A 15,408-nucleotide genomic window follows, 5' to 3' on the forward strand; every position below is an offset into this window, starting at 1 on the left:
TGCTTAGAAGCAGTTCTTCCATGGATTGATTGGTGAGGTTGGTTACCCTCTTGAACCTTTCTTGTCATCTGTAAGTTGTACTCATGGTGACCGTCTTATTTTGGCTTCCATTTTTTGGGGGGAGGGGGTAAAAAAATGGGATTTCCTTAAAATGGCTTTGTGGGGGTATTGTTCTTGAGTTCTGGTTTTAGTCTGATCTGTAAAATGAGGATTACTCACAGACTATAATAGAGGGACAACTATATAGTTTTTGAGTGTTAAAGTGTTTGGTGACCTGATAAATGGCTATCAGATTCCAGGGATGTGACTATACCAGTTGTTGGTAAACTGTGGCCCATAAGTTAACTCTGGTCTACAGCCTGTTTTTTTGTGGCCCATAAACTAAGAATGATTTTTCCTTTTTTTTTTTGAGATGGAGTTTCACCCTGTTGCCTAGGCTGGAGGGCAGTAGCACGATCTTGGCTCACTGCACCTCCGCCTCCTGGGTTCAAGCAGTTCTGTCTCAGCCTCCTGAGTAGCTGGGACTACCGGCACACGTCGTCATGCCTGGCTAATTTTTGTATTTTTAGTAGACACAGGGTTTCACCATATTGGTCAGGCTGGTCTCGAACTCCTGACCTCAGGTGATTCACCTGCCCACCTCGGCCTCCCAAAGTGCTGGGATTACAGGCGTGAGGCACCGCGCCTGGCCTGATTTTTACGTTTTTAAGAGGTTATAAAAATCAAGAAAATGAGAAGATAAACCGCAGACTGGGAGAAAATACTACTTGCAGAAGATATATCTGTTAAAGGACTGTTATACAGAATATACAAAGAGCTTTTAAAACTCAACAATAAAAAAGTAAAAACAACCCAATTAAAAATACAACAATAAATACAACAATAAAAAAGTAAAAACAACCCAGCCAGGCATGGTTCCTCACACCTGTAATCCCAGCTGGGAGGCTGAAGTGAGATGATTGCTTGAGGCCAGGAGTTGGAGACAAGCCTGGGCAATATAGTGAGCACCCATCTCTGATTTTTTTTTTTTTTGAGACAGAGTTTCGCTGTTGTTGCCCGGGCTGGAGTGCAGTGGCGCAATCTCAGCTCACCCCAACAACCTCTGCCTCCCAGGTTCAGGTGATTCTCCTGCCTCAGCCTCCGCAGTAGCTGGGATTACAGGCATGCGCCACCACACCCAGTTAATTTTACATTTTTAGTAGAGACAGGGTTTCTCCATGTTGGTCAGGCTGGTCTTGAACTCCCAATCTCAGGTCATCTGCCCGCCTTGGCCTCCCAAAGTGCTGGGATTACAGGTGTGACCCACCGTGCCCGGCCTAAATTTATTTATTTATTTATTCTTTTTTTTTTTTTTTGAGACGGAGTCTCGCTCTGTTGCCCAGGCGGTAGTGGGAGTGCAGTGGCCGGATCTCAGCTCACTGCAAACTCCACCTCTGGGTTTACACCATTCTCCTGCCTCAGCCTCCCGAGTAGCTGGGACTACAGGCGCCCGCCACCTCGCCTGGCTAATTTTTTGTATTTTTTAGTAGAGACGGGGTTTCACCGTGTTAGCCAGGATGGTCTCGATCTCCTGACCTCGTGATCTGCCTGTCTCGGCCTCCCAAAGTGCTGGGATTACAAGCTTGAGCCACCGCGCCCGGCCCTAAATTTATTTGTTTATTTATTTATTTTTTGAGACGGAGTCTCGCTCTGTTGCCCAGGCTGGAGTGCAGTGGCCGGATCTCAGCTCACTGCAAGCTCTGCCTCCTGGGTTTACGCCATTCTCCTGCCTCAGCCTCCCAAGTAGCTGGGACTACAGGCGCCTGCCACCTTGCCCAGCTAATTTTTTGTATTTTTAGTAGAGACAAGGTTTCACTGTGTTAGCCAGGATGGTCTTGATCTCCTGACTTCGTGATCCACCCGCCTCAGCCTCCCAAAGTGCTGGGATTACAGGCGTAAGCCACCATGCCCGGTCCGAAAATTTTTTTTTAATTAGGTGGGCGTAATGGCGTGTGCCTGTAGTCCCAGCTACTCGAGAGGCTGAGGTGGGAGGATTGCTGGAGCTCAGGAGTTCTAGGCTGTAGTGAGCTGTGATTGTGCCACTGTGCTTCAGCCTGGGCAATGGAGAGAAACCCAGTCTCTTTAAAAAAAAAAAAAAAAAGGACAGAAGTCCTGGACACCTTACCAGAGAAGAAAAACAGATGACAAGTAAGCATATGAAAAGCATATGAAAAGATGTTCAGCATCATAAGTCATTAGGAAATTGCAAATTAAAACAATTGATTTAAACAGATTTGCCAGGCTCTGGACTGTATCACAGTGGAACTAGAAGATGAGGTGTGCAGTCTCTTTCAGTTGTCATGCCCAGTTCTCTTGTTCTCCTGGGCACTTGTATCTAATGGTAAAGCTGCTGTTATTAATTTGTTTCATTTGCAGGTATATGAATGACCTAAAGCTACAAATAAAGACGGAGAGAGAACAGTGCCAACTGGGAGCAGGGCAAGAATGCCAATTCCTCCTCCCCCGCCACCCCCACCTGGCCCTCCTCCACCTCCCACGTTTCATCAGGTAGGTAGTCCTTCCATCAGGCTATCTCAAAACCTTTGAGTAAATAGGTTGATGGTCCTCACATGTTACTATTATTTTTTAACCCCTTTGGTTAAAATTTCTAGATTTTCCTACCCGTAGCATTCCTATTCTTTCATTCTGTTTTTAACGTTCCAGATTGTTATTCCTAGCATTAAAGGATACATAGGGCTTCCTTGTACAAGACATAGTGTATAATCAATGACATGTGGTATAGGAAGGTGGAGAATAAACAAGTCCATCTTCTTCAGCTGGTTCTGATTCCTGAGATGTCCTCTTAGGACCATAATGGCATGTCTGCTTTCCTTGTCCTGGTTCACTCTAAATGGAGATTTGGACAGGTGGCATTGGAGTAGGAGCTAGTGTTTTCCCCTAAAACTATTTGCTGTATAAAAGTTAGTTTGTTGTTCCTTTGGCATTTTTGAGAAAAAAGTGGTGAGGAATCTTTTTTTTTTTTTTTTTTTGAGATGGAGTCTTTCTCTGTCGCCCAGGCTGGAGTGCAGTGGCCGGATCTCAGCTCACTGCAAGCTCTGCCTCCTGGGTTCAGGCCATTCTCCTGTCTCAGCCTCCCGAGTAGCTGGGACTACAGGCACCCGCCACCTCGCCCGGCTAATTTTTTTGTATTTTTTAGTAGAGACGGGGTTTCACCTTGTTAGCCAGGATGGTCTCGATCTCCTGACCTCGTGATCCGCCCGTCTCGGCCTCCCAAAGTGCTGGGATTACAGGCCTGAGCCACCGCGCCCGGCCTTTTTTTTTTTTTTTTTTTTTGAGACAGTCTCGCTCTGTTGCCTAGGCTGGAGTACAGTGGCGCGGTCTCGGCTCACTGCAACCTCCACCTCCTGGGTTCAAGAGATTCTCCTGCCTCACCTCCTAAGTAGCTGGGATTACAGGCATGCACCACCACACCCGGCTAATTTTTGTATTTTTAGTAGAGATGGGATTTTACCATGTTGGCCAGGCTGGTCTTGAACTCATGACCTCGTGATCCTCCCGCCTTGGCCTCCGAAAGTGCTGGGTTTGCAGGCGTGAGCCCCCGCACTCGGCCTGAGGATTCTTAGTGGTTGTCTCTTGATACCACTTCATCATCTTTTCTATTCAAAATCAGTTCATTTTAAAGCCAAGTCCATCAAGTCCAACACCTTATCAAGAAGGAAAGGAGTTTTGAAATGTGTTGGTTCGAAGACCGGAAGATTCAATAATAGGAAAAAAAGCAGTGTGGTTTTTGAACCAAACAGGAAGCTACTTTAACCATACCTGGATTGTGATACCTGGTTTCACATGAGAAAGAGGGAACCTGAGGCCAGGCACGGTGGCTCACACCTGTAATCCCAACACTTTGGGAGGCTGAGATAGGCGAATTGCTTGAGGTCAGGAGTTCGCAACCAGCCTGGCCAACATGGTGAAGTCATGTTTCTGCTAAAAATACAAAAATTAGCCAGGTATGGTGGCAGGCGCATGTAATCCCAGCCACTCAGGAGGCTGAAGCAGGAGAATTGCTTGAACCCAGGAGGTGGAGGTTGCAGTGAGCTGAGATCACGCCACATTCTGGCCTGGGTGACAGAGCGAGACTTCGTCTCAAAAAAAAAAGGCGTGGGGGTGCTGGGCGCAGTGGTTCATGCCTGTAATCCCAGCACTTTGGGAGGCCGAGGCGGGCGGATCACGAGGTCAGGAGATTGAGACTGTCCTGGCTAACACGGTGAAACCCAGTCTCTACTAAAAAATACAAAAAATTAGCCGGGCGTTGTGGCAGGCTCCTGTAGTCCCAGCTACTTGGAAGGCTCAGGCAGGAGAACGGCGTGAACCTGGGAGGCAGAGCTTGCAGTGAGCGGATATCATGCCACTGCTTTCCAGCGTGGGCGACAGAGCGAGACTCCGTCTCAAAAAAAAGGAACCAAAGGAACCTGTATGCATTCTATTTTTGTAAAATTTGGAAGTAAAAGTAACTTCAGAGAAGAGTAGGCCACGGGTGTGTGTATGCGTGCATGCATAGGTGTGTATGTGTGTTTATGTGTGTATGTTAAGTGTTTAACAGTTGAGAAATTGTACCCTGAAGAGGAAAAGTGACTTGCCTATCTAATTTGTTTCAGAACTAGAACTAGAGTTCAGGTTTACCCACTTCTGTTTGTTTTCATAACCTGTAGTTTTTAGACATTTTGTTTTAAGAATATGTATGAACCGCCTTTTAGATGAAGTTTTGTGTGGAAGCCCAATAAATGAAGTAGATAAAAGCAGAGCTTGGCTGGGCGTGGTGGCTCACACCTGTAATCCCAGCACTCTGGGAGGCCGAGGCGGGTGGATCAGTTGATGTCAGAAGTTTGAGACCAGCCTGGCCAACACGGCGAAACCCCATCTCTACTCCCATCTCTACTGAAAATACAAAAATTAGCTGAGTGTGGTGGTTGGGAGCCAGTAATCCCAGCTGCTTGGAAGGCTGAGGCAGGTGAATCACTTGAACCCTAGAGGCAGAGATTGCACCCAGCACTTTGGGAGGCCAAGACGTGCAGATCACAAGGTCAGGAGATCGAGACCATCCTGGCCAACGTGGTGAAACCCCATCTCTACTAAAAATACAAAAATTAGCTGTGCGTGGTGGCATTTGCCTGTAATCCCAGCTACTTGAGAGGCTGAGGCAGGAGAATCGCTTGAACTAGGGAGTCAGAGGTTGCAGTGAGCTGAGATCACGCCGCTGCACTCCAGCCTGGGTGACAGAGTGAGACTCTGTCTCAAAAAAATAAAGCAGAGCTTGTATGGTTATAGTCAGGGTAGAAAGAGGAGGCAGTCAATGAAGGCTTTTAGGTAGGTGGTGATACTTGAGCTGAGTCTTAAACCATGAGTAGAGCTTAGCCAGAAAGAAAGGAGGGAGGGAGGGCACTTGAAGCTGAGGAAGCAGCATGTGGAAAGATACTGATTTGGTGTTAATTAATTAATGAATGAGACAGGGTCTCACTGTGTTGCTGGAGTGCAGTGGTTCTGATCATAACTCACTGCAGCCTCTAATTCCTGGGCTCAGTGATCCGCTTGCCTCAGCCTCCTAAGTAGAAGGGACTACATGTGCATGACACTGCACGTAGCTAATTTAAAAAAAAATTTTTTTAGGCTGGGTGCAGTGGCTCATGCCTGTAATCCCAGCACTTGAACCTCTGTCTCAAAAAAAAAAAAAATTTTTTTTTTTTTTTGTAAAGGCAGAGTCTCACTTTGTTGCCTAGACTGGTCTTGAACTCCTGGTTTCAAGTGATCCTCTTGCCTGGGCCTCCCAAAGTGCTGGGATTACAGGTGTGGGCCACTGTGCCGGCCTCGTGCTGATTTGTAAGAAAGCATATAGAGGTTTAGATTATTGCTTGAGGGGATGTGGTAGCAGATGCAGCTGGAGATGTACGCTGAGGGTTTAGATTTTTCTTCTGACCATCATGAGGAGTTGTTGAAATATTTTCAGCAGCAAGAGTAACCTGTTTTTGCACCTTTCCAATACAGTTTGGGGGACTGGGGTTGGGGTCGAGCCTGGAGACAGAGGCCTGTTGCCATTGAAAATTTAGGTCTAAGGCTGGGCACAGTGGCACATGCCTGTAATCCCAGCACTATGGCAGGCTGAGGCGGGCGAATCACCTGAGGTCAGGAGTTCAGGACCAGCCTGGCCAACATAATGACAGCCCATCTCTATAAAAATACAAAAAAAGTTAGCCAGGCACGATGGTGGGTGCCTATAATCCCAGCTACCAGGGAGGCTGAGTTGGGAGAATCACTTGAACCCAGGAGGTGGAGGTTGCAGTGAGTGGATAGCACTATTACACTCCTGCCTGGGCGACAGAGCAAGACTCCATCCCCCCCCCAAAAAAAAAGAAAAAGAAAAAGAAAATTTAGGTCTAAACTAAAGCTATCAGCATGGATAGTGGAGTCGAGATATTTAGAGGGAGGCCGGACACGGTGGCTCATGCCTATAATCCTAGCACTTTGGGAGGCCGAGGCAAGCGGATCACGAGGTCAGGAGATCGAGACCATCCTGGCTAAGATGGTGAAACCCCGTCTCTACTAAAAATAGAAAAAATTAGCTGGGCATGGTGGTGGGCACCTGTAGTCCCAGCCACTCGGAGGCTGAATCAGGAGAATGGCGTAAACCCAGGAGGCGGAGCTTGCAGTGAGCCGAGATTGCACCACTACACTCCAGCCTGGGCAACAGAGCGAGACTCCATCTAAAAAAAAAAAATGTTATTTAGAGGCCAGGTGTGGTGGCTCACGCCTGTAATCCCAGCACTTTGGGAGACCGAGGCGGATGGATCACAAGGTCAGGAGTTTGAGACCAGCCTGGCCAACATAGTGAAACCCTGTCTCTACTAAAAATACAAAAATTTGCCAGTCAGAGTGAGACTGTGTCTCAAAATAAAAAAAGATATTCAGAAAGTGAAATCTTTTTTCTTTTTTTTTTTTTTTTTGTGAGACAGGATCTCACTGTCACCCAGGCTAGAGTACAGTGGCATGATCTTAGCCCACTGCAGCCTCCGCCTCCCGGGTTTAAGTGATTCTCATGCCTCAGCCACACGAGTGGCTGGGACTTCAGGTGTTCACCACTATGTCTAGCTAACTTTTGTATTTTTTTTTTTTTTTTGAGACAGAGTCTCGCTCTGTCGCCCAGGCTGGAGTGCAGTGGCCGGATCTCAGCTCACTAGCTCACTGCAAGCTCCGCCTCCCAGGTTTACGCCATTCTCCTGTCTCAGCCTCCCCAGTAGCTGGGACTACAGGCGCCCGCCACCTCGCCCGGCTAGTTTTTTGTATTTTTTAGTAGAGACGGGGTTTCACCGGGTTAGCCAGGATGGTCTCGATCTCCTGACCTCGTGATCCGCCCGTCTCGGCCTCCCAAAGTGCTGGGATTACAGGCTTGAGCCACCGCGCCCGGCCAACTTTTGTATTTTTAGTACAGACGGGGTTTCACCAAGGTGGCCAGGCTGGTCTTGAACTCATGACCTCAGATGATCCACCTACCTCAGTTTCCCAGAGTATTGGGATTATAAGTGTGAGCCACCACACCAGGTCATATGTATTGTTTTTCAAAATGTTTTACTTGATGAGGCCAGGTGCAGTGGCCACACTTTGAGAGGCCAAGGCAGGTGGATCACCTGAGGTCAGGAGTTTGAGACCAGCCTGGCCAACATGACGAAACCCCATCTCTTCTAAAAACAAAAAAAAAAAAGTAGCCATGTGTGGTGGCATACGCCTGTTGTCGCAGCTACTTGGGAGGCTGAGGCACTAGAATCTCTCGAATCTGGGAGGCAGAGCTTGCAGTGAGCCGAGATCACACCACTGCACTCTGGCCTGAGCAAGAGAGGGAGAGTCTGTCTCCAAAAAAAAAAAAAAAAGATTGTGTCAAACATTATTGCTATAAAAAGATACTTACTTTTAAATATTTGAGAGCTTAATTGGCATTCCATTGTATGCTTATATTATCATTGTTCCTTCTGATTTAGCTTTTAGATTATTTTCAGTTTTATGCCATTAGAAATAGTTTATTGCTATTATTAGCATCTTTGTGCACTTGTCCAGTTGTTTTTTTTTTTTTTTTTTGTGATGGAGTCTCGCTCTGTCGCCCAGGCTGGAGTGCAATGGCCGGATCTCAGCTCACTGCAAGCTCCGCCTCCCGAGTTTACGCCATTCTCCTGTCTCAGCCTCCCGAGTAGCTGGGACTACAGGCGCCTGCCACCTCGCCCGGCTAGTTTTTTGTTGTATTTTTTAGTAGAGACGGGATTTCACTGTGTTAGCCAGGATGGTCTCAATCTCCCGACCTTGCGATCCGCCCGTCTCGGCCTCCCAAAGTGCTGGGATTACAGGCTTGAGCCACCATGCCCGGCCTGTCCAGTTGTTTTCTTTTTTTTTTTTTTTTTTTTTTAGAGACGGAGTCTCGCTCTGTTGCCCAGGCTGGAGTGCAGTGGCCGGATCTCCGCTCACTGCAAGCTCTGCCTCCCGGGTTCACGCCATTCTCCTGCCTCAGCCTCCTGAGTAGCTGGGACTACAGGCGCCTGCCACCTCGCCCGGCTAGTTTTTTGTATTTTTTAGTAGAGACGGGGTTTCACCGTGTTAGCCAGGATGGTCTTGATCTCCTGACCTCGTGGTCCGCCCGTCTCGGCCTCCCAAAGTGCTGGGATTACAGGCTTGAGCCACCGCGCCCGGCCCCAGTTGTTTTCTTAAAATGAATTCCTAGAAGTAGAATTCTTGTGCCACACATGTTCAAGCCTTTTTTTTTTTTTTGAGATGGAGTTTCGCTCTTGTCGCCTAGAGTGCGATGGCACGATCTCAGCTCAGTGCAACCTCTGCCTCCCGGGTTTAAGCGAGTCTCCTGCCTTAGCCTCCCAAGTAGCTGGAACTACAGGCATGTGCCACTATGCTTGGCTAATTTTATATTTTTAGCAGAGACAGGGTTACATTATGTTGGCCAGGCTGGTCTCAAACTCCTGACCTCAGGTGATCTGCCTGCCTCGGCCTCCTAAAGTGCTGGGATTACAGGCATGAGCCACTGCACCTGGCCTGGACATTTTTAAGGCTTTTCATACATATTGTTAAATTGCTTTCTAGAAAGATTATACCAATTTATCTTACCCTAGGTAGTATAAAAATTCCCTTTTCCCTGAATCCTTACGACTACCATACTTATTCGTCCTGTGTATTTATTTTTCATTTTTTAATTTTATTTACTTATTTATTTTTTGAAACAGAGTCTTGCTCTGTCAGCCAGGCTAGAGTATAGTGGTGTGATCTCGCCTCACTGCAACCTCTGCCTCCCAGGTTCAAACGATTCTTCTGCCTCAGCCTCCCAAGTAGCTGAGATTACAGGCATGCACCACCATGCCAGGCTGATTTTTTTTTTTTTTTTTTTTTTTTTGAGACGGAATCTCGCCCTGTCGCCCTGGCTGGAGTGCAGTGGCACAATCTCGGCTCACTGCAAGCTCCGCTCTGCCTCCCGGGTTCACGCCATTCTCCTGCCTCAGCTTCCCAAGTAGCTGGGACTACAGGCGCATGCCACCACGCCCGGCTAATTTTTTGTAATTTTTAGTAGAGACGGGGTTTCACCATGTTAGCCAGGATGGTCTCGAACTCCTGACCTCATGATCCACCCGCCTCGGCCTCCCAAAGTGCTGGGATTACAGACATGAGCCACCGTGCCCGGCCACCAGGCTGATTTTTGTATTTTTAGTATAGACGGGGTTTCGCCATGTTGGCCAGGCTGGTCTCGAACTCCTGACCTCATAATCCACCCACCTCGGTCTCCAAAAGTGCTGGGATTACAGGTGTGAGCCACCACGCCCAGCCCATCCTGCGCATTTTTTGAGCTTCCTCTCTGTGCCAGGCACTCTGCAGCAGTGAGCGGTGTGGTTCCTGCCTTCATGAACCGTGCCTTCAGTAAGTTTTTACAGTCTCTTTAGTAAAAAAAAAAATTTTTTTTTTTTTTTGAGGCGGAGTCTCTCTGTCACCCAGGCTGGAGTGCAGTGGTGCGATCTCAGCTTACTGCAACCTCCGCCTCCCAGGTTCAAGCAAATCTCCTACCTCAACCTCCTGAGTAGCTGGGACTGCAGGCGCATGCCACCACGCCTGGCTAATTTTTGTATTTTTAGTAGAGATGGGGTTTCAGCATGTTGGCCAGGATGGTCTCGGTCTCCTGACCTCTTGATCCACCGCCTTGGCCTCCCAAAGTGCTGGGATTGTAGGCGTGAGCCACCATGCCTGGCCTTCTGATTTTAACCTTTACCAGTTGGTAGTTACTATGTTTTAACTTGCATCTTTATTTTTATTTTTATTTTTTGAGATGGAGCTTTGCTCTTGTTGCCTAGGCTGGAGTACAATGTTGGGATCTCGGCTCACCGCAGCCTATGCCTCCTGGGTTCAGGCAATTCTCCTGGCTCAGCCTTCCAAGTAACTGGGATTACAGGCCTTGTGCCACCATGCCAGGCTAATTTTTGTATTTTTAATAAAGACGGGGTTTCTCCATGTTGGTCAGGCTGGTCCTGAACTCCCAACCTCAGGTGATCCACCTGCCTCGGCCTCCCAAAGTGTTGGAATTACAGGCATGAGCCACCGCGCCCGGCCGCATGCATGACTTTTTTTTTTTTTTTTTTTTTTTTTTAAATCTTGAAGCGATGTCTCACTCTGTCACCAGGCTGGAGTTCAGTGGCGTGATCTCGGCTTACTTCAGTCTCTGCCTCCCAGGTTCAAGTGATTCTCCTGCGTCAGCCTCCTGAGTAGCTGGGATTACAGGCACGTGCCACCGCACCCGGCTAAGTTTTTTATATTTTTAGTAGAGATGGGGTTTCACCATGTTGGCCAGGATGGTCTCGATCTCTCAACCTCACAATCCGCCCGCCTCGGCCTCCCAAAGTACTGGGATTACAGGCGTGAGCCACTGCGCCCAGCCGCATGCATCATTTTTTATACTGCAGTGTATGAAGTTCAGGTCAGAGGCATGAGGACGAGATACACATATTTGAAGTTTGGGGAGTTATGGTGGCAATCAAGCCCTGGGACGGGGTGGGTGTGCCCAGGAGCATTTGAATAGAGGCTGAGGATAGAACTCTGGGAAATGAGGTTTAAGAGGTAAGTGGAAGATGAAGAACCTGAAAAGAACCATGTTGTTGAAAGGTTACAAAAATTAGCCAAATGTGGTGGCATGTACCTGTAGTTCCAGCTACTTGGGAGGCTGAAGTGAGAGGATCACTTGGGCCTGGGAAATTGAGGCTGCAGTGAGCAGTGATCGTGCCACTGCACTCCAGCCTGGATGACAGAATAAGACCCTGTCTCAAAAATAAAAAAAAGCAAAAACAAAAAAAGCAATCAGAGAATAGAAAACGCCTGGGGCTTCGAGACAATCAGAGCATTCAAATCTTGGCTGTTTGTTTATTAATGATGTGACATTACCTTTATTTCCTCATCTTTGGAATGAGAATAATATAGTTTACTTTATAACTTTATTTAGAGGTTAAATTGAAGTAATAGGGAGACAGTAGGGTATGTTAGTTGAGATAGGATATGAGTTTTTAGTGTCACTGTTGGAATTTGGACTCTTGTTTTATCGTTTATTAGTTGCATGACCTTAGATAGAGCTATTCAGCGTCTGGCCCACCCTTTCCAAATGGTGACAATGATAATAATACCTTTCTCATGGGAAGGTTTCGAGATTTAAATCAGCTAAGGCAAATATTGTGCTTACCACAGTGCCTAAGTCATAGTAGGGACTAAATTTTGCCTTGATGGTGATGATACACATTAACATACATACATAGTGTCTCACATGCAGACTAGCACAAAGATAACTAAGTATTACTGCAGGCCTCCCATCAGAAGCTTCTGAATAAGAAGGAAATGGAGCTCCTTCACAGAAGATAGAACAGGAGGGAAAAAACTGAAAAGGATGATGCACATTGATATTGCTCTTTGGTATATATATCTAATGACGTTAGACAGATATTTCAAGGAATCCGTTTGCTTTAAGTCATTTATCCCAAGCTTGTGATAAAGGGAACTTTTTTTTTTTTCTTGCAGACGCATTCTCGCCCTGTTGCCCAGGCTGGAGTGCAGTGGTGTGATCTCGGCTCACTGCAACCTCCAACTCCCGAGTTCAAGTGATTCTCCTGTCTCAGCCTCCCGAGTAGCTGGGATTACAGCATGTGCCACCATGCCTGGCTAATTTTTTGTATTTTTAGTAGAGACGGGGTTTCACCATGTTGGCCAGGATGGTCTCGAACTCCTGACCTCAAGTGATCCACCTGCCTTGGCCTCCCAAAGTGTTGGGATTACAGGTGTGAGCCACTGCACCTGGCCGATAAAGGGAACTATTTAGGGTGAACTTACATTTCTCTTATCCTCCAGGCAAACACAGAGCAGCCCAAGCTGAGTAGAGATGAGCAGCGGGGTCGAGGCGCCCTCTTACAGGACATTTGCAAAGGGACCAAGCTGAAGAAGGTGACCAACATTAATGATCGGAGTGCTCCCATCCTCGAGAGTGAGTCTGAGCTTCATTTCCTAGTGAACCGGCAGGATCCCAGGAGTGACTTGAAGACTTGGCTGTGTTGTTATTTTTATTGGGGCTTGAGTGGGAGAGTTTTGTCCTGGGATGTGCTTTGGCTCTCTTCTCATTCTTCTGAACCTTAGAAGTTTCTTCTTGACTCTTGGAGAGCATCTCAGGTTTAAGGTTACCATCTCACTGGGCGTGGTGGCTCATGCCTGTAAGCCAAATACTTTGGGAGGTCAAGGTGGAAAGATTGCATGAGCTTAGAAGTTCGAGGCTGCAGTGAGCTGTGATCACGTCACTGCGCCACTGCACTCCAGCCTGGGCAACAGAGCAAGACTCTGTCTCTCAAAAAGGAAAAGAAAAAAAAAAAAGAAGGCTGCTATCTCTTATTGTAACTAATACTCATCAGGGCACATCCTTGACTGTCCTTTGAGGATACTGCCACATTCCTATAAACCTCTTGACTGAAACCAAGGTTGATTTTATGATTGCTACAAGTGTCCGTTCCTGTAGGCCTCTGGAGAGTGCTCACATATTGGTCCCTGATCCCTTAACCTTCTATCTATCATCTGAGATGTGGAGAGGAGAGTCCAGATAACTATGTTGCACTTTTTTTTTTTTTTTTAGCCTGAGTTTTGCTCTTGTTGCCCAGGCTGGAGTGCAGTGGCGTGGCCTCAGCTCACTGCAACGTCTGCCTCCTGGGTTCAGATGATTCTCGTGCCTCAGCCTCCCAAGTAGCTGGGATTACAGGTGCGTGCCACCACGCCTGTCTAATTTTTTGTATTTTTAGTAGAGACGGGGGGTCTCACCGTGTTGACCAGGCTGGTCTTGAACTCCTGACCTCAGGTGGTCCACCTGCTCGGCCTCCCAAAGTGCTGGGATTACAGGCATGAGCCACTGCGCCTGGCCCCCCAAACATTTATTTAACCCCCTTATCCCTTTGCCCTAAATAAAGGAAGATCAGCCACTTGTTCTTTTTTTTTTTTTCTTTTGAGACGGAGTCTCACTCTGTCACCCAGGCTGGAGTGCAGTGGCACAATCTCAGCTCACTGCAAGCTCCACCTCCCGGGTTCACACCATTCTCCTGCCTCAGCCTCCCAAGTAGCTGGGACTACAGGCACCTGCCACCACGCCCGACTAATTTTTTGTATTTCTAGTAGAGACGGGGTTTCACCGTAGTCTCTATCTCCTGACCTCGTGATCCGCCCACCTCGGCCTCCCACAGTACTGGCATTACAGGTGTGAGCCACTGCGCCCAGCCTCACTTGTTCTTTCTCTTTCATCACAACAAAGAGTTTCATCCCTACACAAAGCTGTGGAGCAGAGACGCGTAGCTTTCCCTTCTTTTCTTTTCTCTCTCTCTCTCTTTTTTTTTTCTGAAACAGGGTCTTGCTCTGTCTGTCGCTCAGGCTGGAGTGCAGTGGTACGATCATGGTTCACTGCCACCTCGACCTCCCAGGCTCAATCAATCCTCCCATCTCAGCCTCCCAAGTATATAGGCATGCATCACCATGCCTGGGTAATTTTTGAAATTTTTTGTAGAGACAGGGTCCTACTATGTTGCCCAGGCTGCTCTCAAACTCCTGAACTTAAGTGATCCTCCCATCTTGGCCTCCCAAAATGCTGGGATTAATGACATGAGCCACTGTACCAGGCCTGCTTTTTTAAATAGAAGGGCAAAAACAAGACTGGTTTGTTTGCAAGCGATAGCCCAGACAGAGGAGGGGTTTCCCCTCATGATTGACTTGGTCATCAGCTGAGAGCATGTGAAACGAAAACCCTACTGGTATGCTTTCCAGAGCCCAAAGGAAGCAGTGGTGGCTATGGCTCTGGAGGAGCTGCCCTGCAGCCCAAGGGAGGTCTGTTCCAAGGAGGAGTGCCGAAGCTTCGACCTGTGGGAGCCAAGGACGGTTCAGGTATCTGATGAGTACTTTCGCAGGATATTTCCCTGGTGTGTTAATTTCTGATGTCCCAAGTGGGCCATCTCAAGTTGAGGAGTGTGGTAAAGGTCGGGGGCAGAAAGACTTGGGAGCAGGGGAGGAGTTATACAGTAGAATACAGCAAAAGCTGAGGGATTAAATGAAAGCGGATGCAATTTAGATAAAGAAAATGTGGTATATATACACTAGAATACTATTTAGCCTTAGAAAAGAAGGAAACTTCTGTCATTTCTGATAATACGGATGAACTTGGAGGAAATTATACTAAGTGAAATAAGCCAGGTACAAAAACACAAATACTGCATGATCTCATTTATATGTGGGATCTGAAACAGTTGAACTCATTCATAGAAGTAGAGAGTGAAACGTTGGTTACTAGAGGCTGGGGGCAGTAGGTGTTGGGATGGAGAAAGGGGAGATGTTGGTCAAAGGGTACAAAGTTTCAGTTAGACAGGAGGGATAAGTTTTAGTGATCTATTGCAGCAGTCCCCAGTCTTTTAGGCACCAGGAACTGGTTTCATGGAAGACAATTTTTCCATGGATGGTGGTCGGGGATGGTTTCGGGATGAAACTGTTCCACCTTAGATCATCAGGCGTTAGTTAGATTCTCATAAGGGGCATGCAACCTAGATCCCTCACATGGGCGGTTCACAGTGGAGTTCGCCCTCCTATGAGAATCTAATGCTGCTGCTCTTCTGACAGGAGGCGGAGCTCAGGCGGTAATGCTTGCTCTCTCACCTTCTGTGTGCCCCGTTCCTAACAGGTCACTGACCTGTACAGGTGCGTGGCCCCAGGGGTATAATCAGACGACCCCTGATTATACTTGATGTATATTTGAAAATTGCTAAAAGAGTTTTATTTATTCTTTTCTTTTTTTTCCTCCTGAGATGGAGTCTTGCTCTGGCCCAGCCTGGAGTG

At 47.4% G+C, this 15,408-nt stretch overlaps 1 protein-coding gene across 11 annotated transcripts in view; it reads left to right on the top strand.

Annotated features, from left to right (window-relative positions):
* LOC105472221 (WAS/WASL interacting protein family member 2) overlaps positions 1-15,408 on the top strand; it is a 71,152-nt gene that overhangs the window by 34,466 nt on the left and 21,278 nt on the right. For all 11 annotated transcript variants that reach the window (XM_071083113.1, XM_071083111.1, XM_071083110.1 and 8 more), the window contains 3 exons: positions 2,416-2,547; positions 12,409-12,541; positions 14,350-14,466. In XM_071083113.1, coding sequence (XP_070939214.1) covers positions 2,485-2,547; positions 12,409-12,541; positions 14,350-14,466 — 313 coding nt within the window. In that variant the 5' untranslated portion in view covers positions 2,416-2,484. The remainder of the gene's footprint in view (positions 1-2,415; positions 2,548-12,408; positions 12,542-14,349; positions 14,467-15,408) is intronic.

The sequence above is a fragment of the Macaca nemestrina genome, chromosome 17, assembly GCF_043159975.1.
Source record: "Macaca nemestrina isolate mMacNem1 chromosome 17, mMacNem.hap1, whole genome shotgun sequence".
NCBI lineage: Eukaryota > Metazoa > Chordata > Mammalia > Primates > Cercopithecidae > Macaca > Macaca nemestrina.